The sequence below is a fragment of the Mercurialis annua genome, linkage group LG8 (assembly GCF_937616625.2).
Source record: "Mercurialis annua linkage group LG8, ddMerAnnu1.2, whole genome shotgun sequence".
Lineage (NCBI taxonomy): Eukaryota > Viridiplantae > Streptophyta > Magnoliopsida > Malpighiales > Euphorbiaceae > Mercurialis > Mercurialis annua.
Window position 1 is genome coordinate 39,513,078 of NC_065577.1, and position 15,147 is coordinate 39,528,224.

A 15,147-nucleotide genomic window follows, 5' to 3' on the forward strand; every position below is an offset into this window, starting at 1 on the left:
TAATAATTAAAATTTAATTTAATTTTTAATTGTTCTTCTAAACCGTCTTAAACCGGAACTGGAACCGGAACCGTCCGGTTCCGAACCGTCATGAAACCGTCTCTTAGGCGGTTCCGGGCCGGTTCCACTTTTTCTTGAACTGTGACCCGGCGGTTCCGAACCGGAACCGCCGGGTTATGAACCGTGGCCACCTCTACTTAAAAGAAAACGTTTATGAGAAGGAAATTTGAAAGAGTGGGTGATTATGAAAACTTTGAAAAGACAGACTGTTTCTTTCAACAAATGTATATTTTTTGTCAGCTTTTGTAATTTAACCATTTGATTCCTTCATTAGAATCCACCAAAAACATTTCTTCTTCTTCTTCTTATTCTAAAACTAAAAAAAACTCATTCAAGAAAAAAATAATTAAATCATGGCTATTGGATTTTTAGAAGTTCATCTTCTGAATGCAAAAGGCCTCAGAGGCACTGATTTTCTTGGTATTTTTCTTCAGGATCATCTTCTTTTTCTGTCGTTTTGTTTGGTTTATTCATTGAAACGCCACATGCATTTTTTTTATAGCTGAATTTTATATATGTTCATCCATCATGATCGTTTTTATGAATTTTTTTCGTTTGTTTTCTAGTTTTTTAACTCTTTTTATGCGGCCATTGATGGATCTTGATTACTGATTATAATTTCAATTCAATGTTAGCCTTATTTGATTTGTTTAGTTTAGTTTTGTTATCTGAATTTAGTGCTATTATTATTCTTGACTGAGTCTAACTTCCGAGTCAAGTCCTGAAAATTATGCATGTTTACTAAAATGAATGTGAACTATTAATTAGCTAGCTTGATCCTCGCTGGATTTATCTAGAACTGCCGAGTATCAAGTTTGACTCAAACTGTTTGAGCCACCACTGAAAAAAAAAAGTTGTCAATTTGTGCCGGCCAAATCCGGCTGTTTGGGACGGATTTGTGGTGGATTTTGTGACGGGAAATTATTCCGTCACAAAATTTGAGTGAGTATGTTTGTTACGGGTTTGTGATGGATTTTGTGATAGAAACTTAATTCGTCATGATTTTCCATCTCAAAATTACAGTGAGTATGTTTGTGTTGGATTTATGATGGAATTTTGTGACGGAAAATTTATCCGTCGTGATTTTTTCGTTGCAAAATTTCCAGTGAGTATCAACTGATACGAGATTACTTTAGTTTAACCCGGCATCTCGAGTGAATTAGAGTCGTGTTATACGCCAGCATTATAACTTATTATGAAGAGTTTTGCCGCGTATGTACCTCAGCTGGAATCCGTATTACTTAGTATTGATAGGATGATCGGATATGGGGATGGTTAAACCAAAAAAATATCAATGCTAACTGAAGTAGCACGTACACTTCAGTCAATTAACGTTTCTCGTTTCAGAAACGGGTCAGAAAGTTGGCGTTTCGGACACAAAATTTTATTTTTAACATAGGAAACCTTAAAATAACACTGTTTCAGCGTCACTGTGTTCGAGTGTCACGTTTTCCCTTTTCCTAGTTTATGTGTCCGTGCTACATAGATGTCAACTAGAAATTGTCTGTTCTTCTTTTGAGTTTGGTTGATAGAAATTTGTAATTGTTTTTGTTTATGATATTTGATGTTAGGTAAGACAGACCCGTATGTTGTAATACAATACAAGAGCCAGGAGCAAACGAGCAGTGTAGCCAGAGGTTAGTTTTCTCTTTAATTTACTTCCCATTGGTCTCCTGTAAATTATTATGAAGCTTTTAGTTTTAGTTTTTTTGCATACTTGATTGCCTGCATTACGAAACGTGCTCTTGTTTGTCGGATTATTAGCCTAGAAATTTAGATAAAAATAAAAGAAATTCCTTCTTGATGCCCTGGCTGGTAGACTAATTATAAGGATTCTTTATGTACAAAGAATCAAGATCCTCAGATATAGTCTAATAATTGAGACATTATGCTCCAATTAATTAATATTAATTCAAGATCTATGTACCAACTCCGATCACAAAAGATCTGTATACATTAGAGAAATAGTCTAGATCATAAATATTATTATAAGCTAGCACATAAACAAGATCAATTATAATTGTATTCCAACAGAAATATAAAAACAATGGACTGTCTTTATTCCGTTTCTAATTCTATTGCTGTTTATTGTAATTACTCATGGATTACAGCCTGTTGGAAATATTTGTTGCTTGAACAATGATTTTGATTCTATTAAGGGCATGTATAACTATTTTGTGATCATGTAATATCTCTTAATATAAAGTTTTTTTAATCAACGAACTCGAATATTTGATATTGTGCAAATTGCAATAATTACATGGTGCAGATGAAGGTGGATGTCCAATATGGAATGAGAAACTGATATTCAAGGTGGAATATCCAAGTCAAGTTCATGACTACAAGCTTATCTTCAAGATCATGGATCACGACACATTCTCTGCCGATGATTTCATCGGGCAAGCAACGTAAGAATATCCATAATATTTGGTAAAAAATAAATTTATACTTCACAAGTATGGAATAAAAAAATGATATGAAATACACGATATTGAAGTCTTTGGTTTCGTTCCAAGTCTAATCAATAAGCTTTAGTGCAGTATTTCCAAAGTCAGTCTCTAAAGCTAAAATGTTTCTCGATTCTAGACTTAAATGCGATTAGAACATAATTAATTAATAGTACACTAAGTTATTATCGAAGACTTAATTTCTATGTTTATTATTATCAATGCAAATCTAGATTAGGTCTACCTAATGATGGTGAATTGTTATAATGCATATAGGATATATGTGAAGGATTTGTTGGAATTAGGAGTCGAAAATGGAGCTTCCGAACTACAATCTCGCAAGTATTGTGTGGTTCAAGAAGACAATTCTTACTGTGGAGAGATTCAAGTTGGTATCAAATTTACCCTCAAGGTATTTCCTTTTGTGGATTTTCATATTATGAATTTAATAAAACACATAGCATATGAGTAAAGTATAATTATGGAAAAGAAACGTTTATGCCACCGGCGAATGTTTAGATAAACCGCCTCGGGATTGATCTAGTTAATTAGAAGTCTCAAGTTCGAATTCTAGATTTGCAGCAGTTTTAAAACTTGGTATGAAGAGATTTATTGTTCATGTAGTTATGCTCAACTCAAATTCAGATTAATTGGCATCAATTTGATTTTATTTTGAGTCTGTATATATATTTATTTAAGTTAGACATGACCCTTGGGTCGGATACCTGCTCGATCCGCCCAAGCCTGACCTGCTTAGACCAGGCTTGGACACTTATCTACTACATCAAGCCCGGCCCAAACCGAGTCCGTACGAAGCCTGCTTGAGCCGGGCTTGGATGATAAGTATTAGGCTCGGACTGGTTTGGATTTGCATTTGAAAGAGTCAATCTCAGTTGGGTCAGGTTCGATCTCTTTCAAGCCCGGCCCATGAATATGTATAATCTTGGTTGATTGATATTTTGGTGATTTTGTTGGATTAAATTAGGTGGAAGAGGGCAATGGTGAAGAAGAATATGGTGGGTGGAAGCAGAGTTATGATGACTAGGCTCTAAATGCAAATTTTGGTATTTCTTTTGTTTTGTAATATATGAAAAAATTGAGGATTGCTATGAAACTAATTCCTTATTTATTAGGGTTTTGTTTTATCTTTGTTGTCTTATTTTGGTGGATTAAGAGAGATGAGTATACATTAAAATGAATGAAATGATTGTTTAGAGTACTCTCTTAAATTTTAATGATTGTTTAGAGTACTCTCTTAAATTTTAATGTACTATTTGATAATGTATTGATTTTAAAATTATTCTTCATTCTATTCAACTTAAAGTAGCAAATTTTTATACAAAGAGAGTCAAATATTTATCTTGATGGTAGATTCTGATAAACATTTTCACTTCTATATTTTAAAAGGAATCTCTAAAAAAATCAATAAAAGTCTCAAATTCTTCTTTTTTAAAGAGTTTATCAATAAATTCAAAATTGATATTTTTCAATACATATCTAAATAGAGTCATTAACTTAAGGCCTAATCATCCAAAAACCCCTCACCTTTAAACTTTTTTTCAATTCCACCCCGACGTTGAAAATTTGCCAATTTTACCCACTTTTGAAATTTCCGTTTTCAATTGTACCCCAATATTTTAATTTTTGTTAATTTTTTTACTTAAATAATGAAATCATTCAATTAATTAAGTCTAAACATGAAATTAAATTCTTTTTTATTCAAAAAAGTACAAATAAGTCCTTTATTTTTATAAACTAACTAAAAACCATAATCAAATTAACACTAATTTAAATTCTTAATTAATTTAACTAAATTTAAATAAATTTTAAATATATACAATTAATATATGCGAGACATGGAGAATGTTTTAAACAAATTTCCAAACGCAAAAGACGTTAATTTAATTTTTCAGGGTACAATTGAAACACAAAAATGCAAAATAGGGTAAAATTGACAAATTTTCAACGTCAGGATATGATTGAAAAGGGGCTAAAAGGTCGGGGTTTTTTTAAGACATTAGGCCTTAACTTAATACTCCGTAAGTTTAGATTAGCTAGTTGTTGATACTTCTTTAAGGATCATAGGAAGTTGGTTCCTATTGTTTTCTCATGTTCACGTTAAAATTCAGTGTATTTAACTATTTAAGGACATTATTAGTCGATTAATAGACTATATTTTGCTTTTGTCATATTATTCTCTCATGTACAATAATTTTTTATTTTATTTCTATGAACACTAAAAAACCTAACAAACCCGACACTATCGAATACAGATTGTTCTTAGGCTTAATTAAATAAAAATACTCGATCTTTTTTATTTTTTTCGTTTATGATAAATTTTCAAAATTGAACAAATATCTCATTTTTCAGTTTCAGTTATAACTATTTGCTCAAATTAAAGTGCAGAAATGTTTAAATATGTTTTTTTATATTACTTCATATTATTTTAATTTATCCTTTTACCATCAAAGGTTTCAAATATGAAATAATATGAAGTGTATATTGAATCTTTTTCAACTCAAATTTGAAAAAATGCCTATGGTATAAACTGAAAAATGAGAAATGAGTTAAAGTTAAGAGTTTGAGCCATAAACAAAAAAATTTAAAAAGGTGGGGTATTTTTGAATGGTTAAACCTTGTTCTTATTAGAAAAGAGGTATTGCAAAAACAAATTATAATGTTTCAATTTTATAGCAATTTAATCTCTTCAAAATGTTACAAAACAAATCTTAACCTTTCCGTTTTTTGCATTTTGTAAACAATTTTCCGGCAAGATTTAGCATACGTGGTATCTATATTAAATACATATATTGGTATATTAAATTCAAACATTTTAAATATAATAAAAAAAATTATAACCTTTCGCATTTCTATACTTTGTATTCCAAAAAAGATGACGAAATTTCTGTAATATTTTATATGGTCAAAAAAGAAAACCCACTTACTGTATAAATAATATAATGACCAACTGCATACATGAGCCGTCTTAGCTCAGCTGGTAGAGCGCATGGCTTTTAACCATGTGGTCGTGGGTTCGATTCCCACAGACGGCGGACCCTTTTACATCTCAAATATTTTTTTTTGGCACAAATGTTTTGCTTTGTTTGTTATTTATTGTTTTGTAAAGTATTTGACTAATGTTATTGTTTAGTAAAGTATTTGACTAATGTTATTGTTTAGTAAAGTATTTGACTAATGCTATTGTTTAGTAAAGTATTTGACCAATGTTACTATTTTCTAAAATATCACAAAATGATTAATATTGGTAGGTATATAACACTTAATTCAGGTCAACTTCTTCACCTTCTTAAGAAAGGATTTAGTGATGATTATTGGTACATCTTTTAACAAAGACAGCATATAAATTTTAGAAGAAACAAAAATAAAATGGCAAAATGAATATTTGGGTATTTGATTTATCCGGTTTCTTTTATATTGGGTCATGGTATTTTTATTTGTCAATATTAAATCTCTATATTTTTAATTTTATAGACAATGAATCTGCCACACAGGTGGCGTTATGACAAAATAAGCGTATTAATCTAATATTCAAAATAGATCAAGTGTATGGATCAAAATATATAATTTGTCAAAATAAAAATAATAATACTTTTTTTTAATTTTATTGTATTACGAAAAACATATAGAATTATTAACTTTTTTTATCATTTTGATTCTCATTTCTATTTATGAACTTGAGCCAAATGAACCAATAGTTCATTAATTTGTGGGAAACATTTTTATTGAATAAGATGACTTTATCTCAAGCATTTGTTAAATACAAGTCATTCCTAATAAAGAGTTCATAGGAAAGGACTTTTTTGTTAAGTCCACTACTAGAAAGTTTCAAACTATTAATGGACTTCACGTCTATCTTCTTTCTTGCATTGCCTCTAAAATTTAATGTAATATTATAATTTATAAAAAGTAAACTACTTCATGAGATAGCCATGAATCTCACTAATACCAACCGCAACTATAACACAAAATCACACCTAAAATATTCTTTCCACCGCTAATTCTTTAGGCTTAATGTACAATTAATCCCTCAAATATACCACTTTAACCTATAGGACCCATTAACTATATATTCTTTTTATTGCACATTTAATTTTTTTTTACCTATTTAACCTCTCAAGCATTGCGTGAATGACACGTACGCTAATGTGGAAACACGTATCAAGATCGGTTGGCTTAATGTACAATTTAATATGTAAACTATAAAATTTTAATATTATCAAAATATACATATTTGATACCTCAAAATATATATTGCTGATACATCTTCGAAACATTTCTAATACAAAGCGGATAAAATAAAAGAAATTAGGTACTGAATGAAAATGTTACGGTGCTTGAATGACTAAACTAAATTTTTAGTAGTTTATTAAATCAAGTTATTTAGAGAAAAATCTAAAGGATATGTGGATCTAATTGAAAAAAAATAAAGAAAAAGAATGTATTTATATAAAAGTAGAAAATTGAATGACTAAATTAGATTTTTTTCATCTGAATTCACACTAACACCTTATATGGAAAGGACCAAGTGTCTACAAATATAAAATATAAAAACTCAACATTGACAAATAAAAATATAAAGATTTAATACCGAAACACGGCAAATGTAGGGATCCAAATGAACCTTTCGCCCTTTTGTTTTCTTCTCTTCATCTTGTTCTCCCTTCTTCCAACTCCAACTTAACTATAACTAACCCTTTAATGGCACCCACGATCTTCCAAGTCAACCCTCTCAATACATCTCTTTTTATTAACAATTTTTTTGCTTGCAATTATGATTATCAACTCTCCTTTATTTTTCTTCTTCTTCTTCTCGCCGCTCGAACAATTATGAAATTTGAAGACTATCTAATGCAACAAAGTGATCATGAAAAGCAGAAAAGACTTGATCTTCAAGAAGAGGTGAAAAAAAATAAAAACTTAAAATAATTTTTTAAATTTATTTTGGTATTTACTAAAAAAAATGAAGATTTTTCTTAATTTGTTGATTGTTTTGTAGGTTGGGAAATTGAAAGGAAAATTAAAAGATGAAGAAGCTATAAATAAGGTTTTGCATTCTGCACTTCATGGTCCAGTTTCTGCTCATCCATGCCTTACCTCTTTGCTTCCACCGCAAGTAAGAGACTGTAATGCTATAGGGTTTTGTTTCTTTAAATCTTGGCCTAGTGGTCCAAAAACAATCCGAAATTTTGAACCTTTAATAATTTTAATGGAAGCTCTTAATTTTATTGATTGTTGACCTGATTTTAAAAGTCCCATTTTAACAAGGGTTATTTGCATATTGAATCAACGTTTCACATTTATAGCGATTTAATCATATTTTTCAAAATGCCGTATCTTTCGTGCTTTTGCATTGTGTAGTCTAAAGTCATTTTTCATAAAAAAAAGGATAGAAAAATTGAATCAAACTAAACCTATAATAGAATGTCTGACTTATTTATTAAAAATATTTTAAAAAATTGATTTGTTTTAATTTTTAATTTCGAAAAACCGACAAAAGAAATCAAAATACATCTATACAATTTAATTTTAAGAATAATATTATTATTTTTAAGAATGACATTATTATTTTATGTATTTAAATGTACAATACATTATAATTTACCTTAGATTTGATTCTTTAATTTTATACAATCTATTAAATTTTTTAATCTTTTATCTTCAAAATTTTTGTTGTGCAAATTCAGGTTCAATGTTTGCTTTCAGAACTATCAACGGTGGAGGATGAAATCATATGGCTAGAGAGAAAAGTTGATGAACTGAAACTGAGCTTATACCATGAAAGAAAACAGACTGAGAAATGGAAGCCACAAAAGAAACATCACAGAAAACTGAGGCACTTGCCTCCCATAAAACCCGAAAACCCGTCGGGGTCGGGCGCCTTCGACGACGATTTAAATCGGCAGCTATCGAGATCACAACATCATAATCATTCCAGAAAGGAGAAAATGAAACTCAGAAGAGCTTCTTTTGGTTCTGCTGATGAATTGTGGGGTTTGATTTCCACAAATTCTACTCGTAAGCCTCCATTTTCTCCATCAAAACAACACTATTAATGCTAACTCTATATAGCTGGATTCCGGATATGGATACAGACACGACGAAACAGTGTTATTTTCAAATTTTCTAAGTTAAAAATGAAGTTACGTTCCAAAATGCCAAATTTCCGATCTATTTCTGAAACGGAAAACGTTGATAGAATGAAGTGTCGGTGCTACTTAGATGCTAAGGATATGATGCTGACATGGAAAAGGGACATTTTTATGTAAACTTAATTGCATTGTGTTTATAACAATTCATGGGGTTTTCTTTTTCTTCTTTCTATTTTTCCTCATATGGTGTGGTTGAACAAAACAACATTTGTCTGATTTAAGAGAAATTTGATTCTTTCATACTCTCGTTCGGTAATAGTAGTGTAATCAAGTCAAACAACTCACGAGTTATTCGAAATTGACTCAAAAATTATTTGAAATCGACTTGTTGATAATCAAGTCGAGCTCGAGTTTGACTCTAGAGCCAACTGTAGAGTCGAGTTTTAGTATAAAGATACACGGCTCCACATGCTTGTGAGCATAATCGACTTTTGGTTAGTCGAGCCAACTCACTAGTTATTCAGGATCGACTCAAAAAATACTTAAAATCAATTTTTCGTTAATTGAGTCGACCTTGAGTATGAGCTACTAGAGCCAACTGTCAAGTCGAGTTGGAGTATAAATATACACCAACACGGCTTGGCAAGCTTGTGACCGTAATCGACCATAGTCGATCTTTGGTAAGCCGAGCCTAATCATGAGCAATCCTTTAAAAAAATCTAAAAATAATCAAGTCAAGCTCGATTCTTAATTCTGTTACCAACTTATAACCCGAGCTCTTATAATAAAACTCGAATAAAGTTTCGAGCTTCAAATTTTATAGTCAGGACAGTTTTGATCTTGACAGTATTTCGACTCGATGATACACTATGTACTCCTTAACATACTAATAGTTTTCATTGATCTTTGTGTGCACAGATGAAGAAAAATCGAGAAGACGAAGAATGCGAAAGGAACCGAATGAATTATCAGAAGAATTAATCAAATGCTTAATAAGCATATATCTTGATTTAAATCAGTTACCGCAGAGTAATAAACAAGAATCAGCCGTGGTTCCGAAGCTTAGCTTATCCTGCATGAATTCGAAAGGCTCAAAAAACTCATTCAATTGTAAAGCTTCAATGTTCCAATTCAATGACAACATGTCAAATATTGATCCTTATGGCATTATGCCAGATTTCGACAGCACAACCCGAGACATTGGACCGTACAAGGACTTCATCCAGATTACACGAAACTCGATAGACTTCAGTCGGTTTTCAGAGCAGACCGGAAAATTAAGGTAGCTTTCAGGTTCATAATAACATGATTATCTGGATGGTCAAAGGTGTAAACTGACTCAAAATTGACAGGTTGCGGATGTTTTTGATCAAAACCACGAACTTGAACTCTTTCGGTCTTTTGTTCCAAATTGAAAGGGCGAAATGAAATTTTATCGTTTCTAATACTGCTATTTTTTTGTTTTCTTAGGGCTTTGATGCATACATTAGGTAAGGTTGATTTGACAATCTTGACCTACAAGCAGAAGTTAGCATTTTGGATAAATATATACAATGCCTGCATAATGCATGTACAGTAAGACATTTTGAGCTACATCAAGTAAATCATATGAATGTTTCATACAGAATATTAGACGAACATTAAATATCGTATTCGCATGAAATTGCAGGCATTTCTAGAACACGGCCTACCTTCCTCGCACGACGAACTGTTGGCAATTATGAACAAGGTATGTCAATGTCCTGCTGCACATAGTTTCTTACACGTTTCCGAAACAGAAACCTTAATTGAATGAAATGTCCGTACTACTTAGATACAACTATATGATACTTGAACATTTATAACTTATGAGACTATTTTGTTCAGGGTGTACTGAATGTCGGCGGGATAGTACTGAATGCTTTAGCTATCGAGCATTTCATTCTACGGTATCCATGCGAAACAAAGCAAGTAAGTTTAATAAAAGAGTATGCAAGTTAAAATCTCGATCCCAATTGGGACGTATATTAGCTTATTAAGGTGATGTTTCCCCTGTCTTAGGGTCCTCCGGATGAGAAAGAAATGCTACTTCGGAATGCTTATGGTTTAGGGTACCCCGAACCGAACGTCACATTTGCTCTTTGCCGGGGCACTTGGTCATCCCCAGCGGTGAGTATATATATAACATTAGGGGTGTGCATTCGGTTCAATCCTAACGGAACAGAACCAAGATTTAATACTTTTTCAAAACCGAACAGAGTTATCAATTCAGTTTGGTTCGACTTTTGCACACCCCTATTTAACATATCCATTGCTGTCTATGTACTAGTACTTAGTGCTTAATGAAAAAATGATTTTCATGCAGTTAAGAGTGTATACCCCAGAAGAGGTGGTGAATGAATTAGAGAAAGCAAAAGTGGAGTATTTAGAAGCTTCAGTTGGGATTACTAGCAAGAAAAAGATTGTGATTCCTAAGATTTTGAAATGGCACATGAAAGATTTTGCAGATGACATGGACTCACTGTTAGAATGGATATATAGCCAACTACCGCGGTCTGGATCCCTGAAGAGATTGATGATGGAGTGTCTGATGGGAGAAACGAAATCTATTTCGACAAAAATTGAACAAATTCAACCTTACGGATCCCAGTTCCGCTACCTGTTGCCCTTGTAAAGAGAAAAAATCGAGCCCGAGATGAAACAGGAAAAGATCAGAAATTCAAAACAAGAACTGTCAAGACTCAAAGTATAAGTTGTATCATGTTTGGTATCTCAAAAACAGCACGGAATATAGGTTCTATTACACGAAAGGCTAATGTATATGTTCAAGAAAATTTGAGGTGCATTATGTCAAGAGATTAAGAATTGAGCAATAAACCGAGTTGAAGAAGAAAACTCCTCCTTAGGTAGATATAATAAGAAAATACTATAGTCCATCACATAAACTCTCAATTTAACCAATCTCAACATTGTACTATAACTTATCATTTGAATGTTTTGAACAAAATAAATAATTTAGTTACTGTTTGCGTGGAAATATTTCCATACTCGAATTTTAAAATTTAAAAATGGGTATTTTACAGCTCGATGCCTTAATCGGTTCGGTCTGAAAAGTTGAACAGAATTTGATTAAACTAAATTAAAACATTAATTTGGAGGTTAAAAAACCCAAGCGAGATTATTGTCTAAACTACTCCTACTCCTAAGTTAACCAACCGCAGGGTTGGTAATAGAAAAGCACAGCGGTTTGAAGTTTGTTTTTTGATTAATTTGAGTTGTGTCGAATACAAACCTAAAACTAGCTATTTATAGGGGAATAAAATTTTCCTACAAACTTGGTTGTAGGAAACTCCTACAACCATTGACATAGTATTTGTTGATTGGCCTCTTACAATACATTTAATATATCTACAAAGTTACATTTTTAGTTCTTATATTTTACACAAAATATGTCTACACAATTTATGGCTTAGTTTTTTTAAACGGTAGTGTTGCATATAGTAAAATAATAGTTGGAATGAAATTAACAAAAATTATTAAATTAATTAACTAAAAATAATTTTTTTATAAGCTCAGCTACTAAAAAAATTTATTAATAATTTTTTTTAAATAATACATTATTTTAGATAAACATATATTTCATCCATTTTTATTTTTTAAAATTATGGTGAGTTATACTTAAATGATTTTAGATAATTGTTATAATAGTAAATCAAAATTTAGAATATATTATTATTAATATATGAGTTAATTTTTATTGATTTAATTTTTCATTCATGATATAATGTTAACAAGAATTATAGTTTTGGAGTATTGTTTGAAAAAATATTACTCTAAATAATTAAAAGATAACTTCCAATTAAATATGAAAACTACAGTTATAATTTTGTAGATATATTAAATGTGTTGAAAATCAACAATTGCCATGTCAATGGTTGTAGAAATTTTTTATTCTTTATAAGGGACAAACTCTAAAATAGAAAACCTAATATAATAAGATACAATCTTTTATTTAGATAAACACTAAACTAAGTAATTAAAATAATGACTAAAAATAAAATAATAATTAAATAAGATAAATACTAAATTAAAATAAGAATAACAAGATGATTGATGGTTTTTGAACTCAAAAATCCGAAAATTAGTCCATATGAGCTCTTTTTGAATTAGTGTAAATAATGTCCCCCACGTCTTTTTAACTGAATGTCAAGTAAGCTGAAAAGACGTAATTTTTTTCATGTGTCTGGAATCTTGCGGAAGCAACAATCATCTTTAATTGATAATTGGTCATTTAAATCAAAAGATTAAGTCTAAGGCTGAGTGAAATCTTTAAACATGATATATGAACTTAGCCATTAAATCGTTCAAATTAAATCTGACCATTCCACCAAGACGATATTCATATGTTTTGGAGCCCTCCATCATTGGTACTTTTTAATAATCGGTCATTGACCAAAAACTGAATTTCAATTTATTGTCTCGCCCAGCTTTTCTTAGAAAAAGAAATAAACTTAGATGACCAAGCCAACATTGCTCATGGAATGAATTAATATGGCTAAATTCTCATTTGGTCCTCGCCCAATATGTAGATGAACATGCAGATGCATTCATATATTGGCCAATCCTTATAATATTATAGAGCACAATTGCTGACAAAAATAGGTCTACAAAAAGTTACCTGTTTATCATGAAGTCCATAACCACCCTTTCTTTTATCGGCAAAATAAAAACATATTTTCATAATCCCCCAAAATAATATTCGGCTATCCCTTGGCCGATCCAATTGCCTTGTCAAACCAACATGATTCTCAAGGTTGTGATCTATATTTTCTCAAGATTATTCCGATCAATATTTTATCAAAATTAATTTTTAATCGGCCAAAAAATATAAATTTGCGAATTCTTTCAAATTTTGGCCTATTAAACTCTATACGTTAATGGTTCCACAACACTTGTTAAACTAACAAGATCTGCCTTTTTCTCCTTTTAAATTATTTTGATGGCTTCATCCATCTGAATCATCGCTTCATCAAATATCTGCCGATTTTTTTAGGCTATATCATTATGCATGGTTATGAAATCGGCACGTGATAGTGAGGGGCGAGTGGGAGGTAGGTTGCAGACAGTCATTCGTCTCCTCCTAAAAAGTTTGTGAAAAATTAGTGAATTTTCTATTAGATAGAAAAGAACTAAATGCATATTAGGAAAAAGCAGTCATGCAATATTAATTTTGATTTTAAATTTATAAGCGATTTGTAAACAAGACTTTACATCTTGTTATGTCAAATTATTAAAAATGGTTATAACTTTTTTTAATTTTACACTTGTAACTGTTTGATATTAATAAAAGATTATCTTTTATGTCAAAAAAAAATATAGATGCGCAAAAATGACTGAATTGAATAGAAAATGATTGGTTCAAGTAATATAGTTTCTTCAAAATATTCATTTTGAATTTTAAATTTTAATAAATTGATAAATCAAAGTATATTTAATACAATTTTTTTGATAAATTATATTTAATACAATTCAAAGTAATATTGTTATTTTTATGTGTTTAAGTGATTAAAATATTTTGTAATTTGGTGTAATCTTCAGAATCAATTAGCATGTTCTAGTCTGATCTCCCAACCTCTTGTTTTTCCAAGTTTCAGAAACTCAAAAATAGTAAACTTATTTTCTAGGTGTTCACAAAAAAACTATTGACAACAGATGAAACTCAAAAAAAAAACAGTTAATAAAAGATACAAAATGCATGAAAAACGTTCGACTTCTTGAAAAAAAAATTTACTCAAAAATCTTGTTTAAAAAAAAAAAGAAAAAAACGATGCAGTATATGACAAAAATAGCTTTTCAGAATTGCCCTCAAGATATTTTTAAAGATTTTTTTTCAAAATGAATTTGTTATACTATAGGACAAACATGAAAGCTTTTAGAAGATATGAGTGAGAGAAAAATAAGTATAAAACCGATATAACCCGAGTAATGCTATATAACTCAATACTTTTAATCCACTTTTTTGTACCGCCTAACGTGGCAATGAGAGAGTGGATCGATTAAATTCTGTTTTTTGAGACATACACTTTTGAGTGGGAATTGGACGAATGAAACTTTGTCACGTAAAGTGGGTTAAAAGAGTTGGGTTAAAAAGATGGGTTATAAAGTATTTTGCATATCTAAAATCCAGAAAATGTTTTTCCTCGTTTTCAAAGAGGGAAATTCTTACCTAAACCTGGTATATAAATTTTTCATGCACTTATCTAATGAGGTGTTAGAAAATCTAACACAATTTTTTTTTATTAATTTTTTTTTATCATTTTTCTAACACCTCATTGGATAGTTCATGGACCGGAAATCCTGTGAGAGACTTTTAGGTTGTTTTTTTAAAATTACCACATGTCAAATTTCTACTGGATACAAAAATAAAGTTACTTTGGCAAAATAGTTTCTCCAAAAATTCTTGTAGAAACAGAATTTATCTCAAAGCATGGCGAGATAAGAAAAAGAAATCTAGGCTTATCATAATTAGTTCCGAAAATATGGCAAACTCT

General features: G+C 30.6%; 2 protein-coding genes and 1 non-coding gene across 3 annotated transcripts; all 3 read left to right on the plus strand.

Annotated features, from left to right (window-relative positions):
• Positions 1 to 257: 257 nt before the first annotated feature.
• LOC126659766 (16 kDa phloem protein 1-like) lies at positions 258 to 3,736 on the plus strand. The gene is made up of 5 exons (XM_050353100.2): positions 258 to 480; positions 1,632 to 1,697; positions 2,330 to 2,468; positions 2,784 to 2,919; positions 3,493 to 3,736. The coding sequence occupies exons 1-5, from the start codon at positions 414 to 416 to the stop codon at positions 3,550 to 3,552; spliced, it is 468 nt and encodes a 155-aa protein (XP_050209057.1). The 5' UTR covers positions 258 to 413; the 3' UTR covers positions 3,553 to 3,736.
• Positions 3,737 to 5,487: 1,751 nt separating this feature from the next.
• On the plus strand, positions 5,488 to 5,560 carry TRNAK-UUU (transfer RNA lysine (anticodon UUU)). Its single transcript has one exon. It is a non-coding gene; the product is annotated as a tRNA-Lys (tRNA).
• A 1,570-nt stretch (positions 5,561 to 7,130) lies between these two features.
• Positions 7,131 to 11,633, plus strand: LOC126659550 (uncharacterized). Its single transcript, XM_050352846.2, has 9 exons — positions 7,131 to 7,427; positions 7,525 to 7,641; positions 8,213 to 8,543; positions 9,536 to 9,899; positions 10,088 to 10,187; positions 10,287 to 10,346; positions 10,484 to 10,567; positions 10,658 to 10,765; positions 10,962 to 11,633. Exons 1-9 carry the CDS (start codon positions 7,227 to 7,229, stop codon positions 11,268 to 11,270), a joined length of 1,674 nt encoding a protein of 557 aa, XP_050208803.1. The 5' UTR covers positions 7,131 to 7,226; the 3' UTR covers positions 11,271 to 11,633.
• The last annotated feature ends 3,514 nt before the right edge of the window (positions 11,634 to 15,147 follow it).

Bases quoted from the DNA above. Each gene is read 5' to 3' on its own strand.
- LOC126659550 (XM_050352846.2), top strand. From the start codon at position 7,227: ATGGCACCCACGATCTTCCAAGTCAACCCTCTCAATACATCTCTTTTT. The intron at 10,188-10,286 runs GTACAGTAAGAC...ATGAAATTGCAG, and splicing joins ACAATGCCTGCATAATGCAT to GCATTTCTAGAACACGGCCT. The intron at 10,568-10,657 runs GTAAGTTTAATA...CCCCTGTCTTAG, and splicing joins ATCCATGCGAAACAAAGCAA to GGTCCTCCGGATGAGAAAGA.
- LOC126659766 (XM_050353100.2), top strand. From the start codon at position 414: ATGGCTATTGGATTTTTAGAAGTTCATCTTCTGAATGCAAAAGGCCTC. The intron at 1,698-2,329 runs GTTAGTTTTCTC...TACATGGTGCAG, and splicing joins AACGAGCAGTGTAGCCAGAG to ATGAAGGTGGATGTCCAATA. The intron at 2,920-3,492 runs GTATTTCCTTTT...GGATTAAATTAG, and splicing joins GTATCAAATTTACCCTCAAG to GTGGAAGAGGGCAATGGTGA.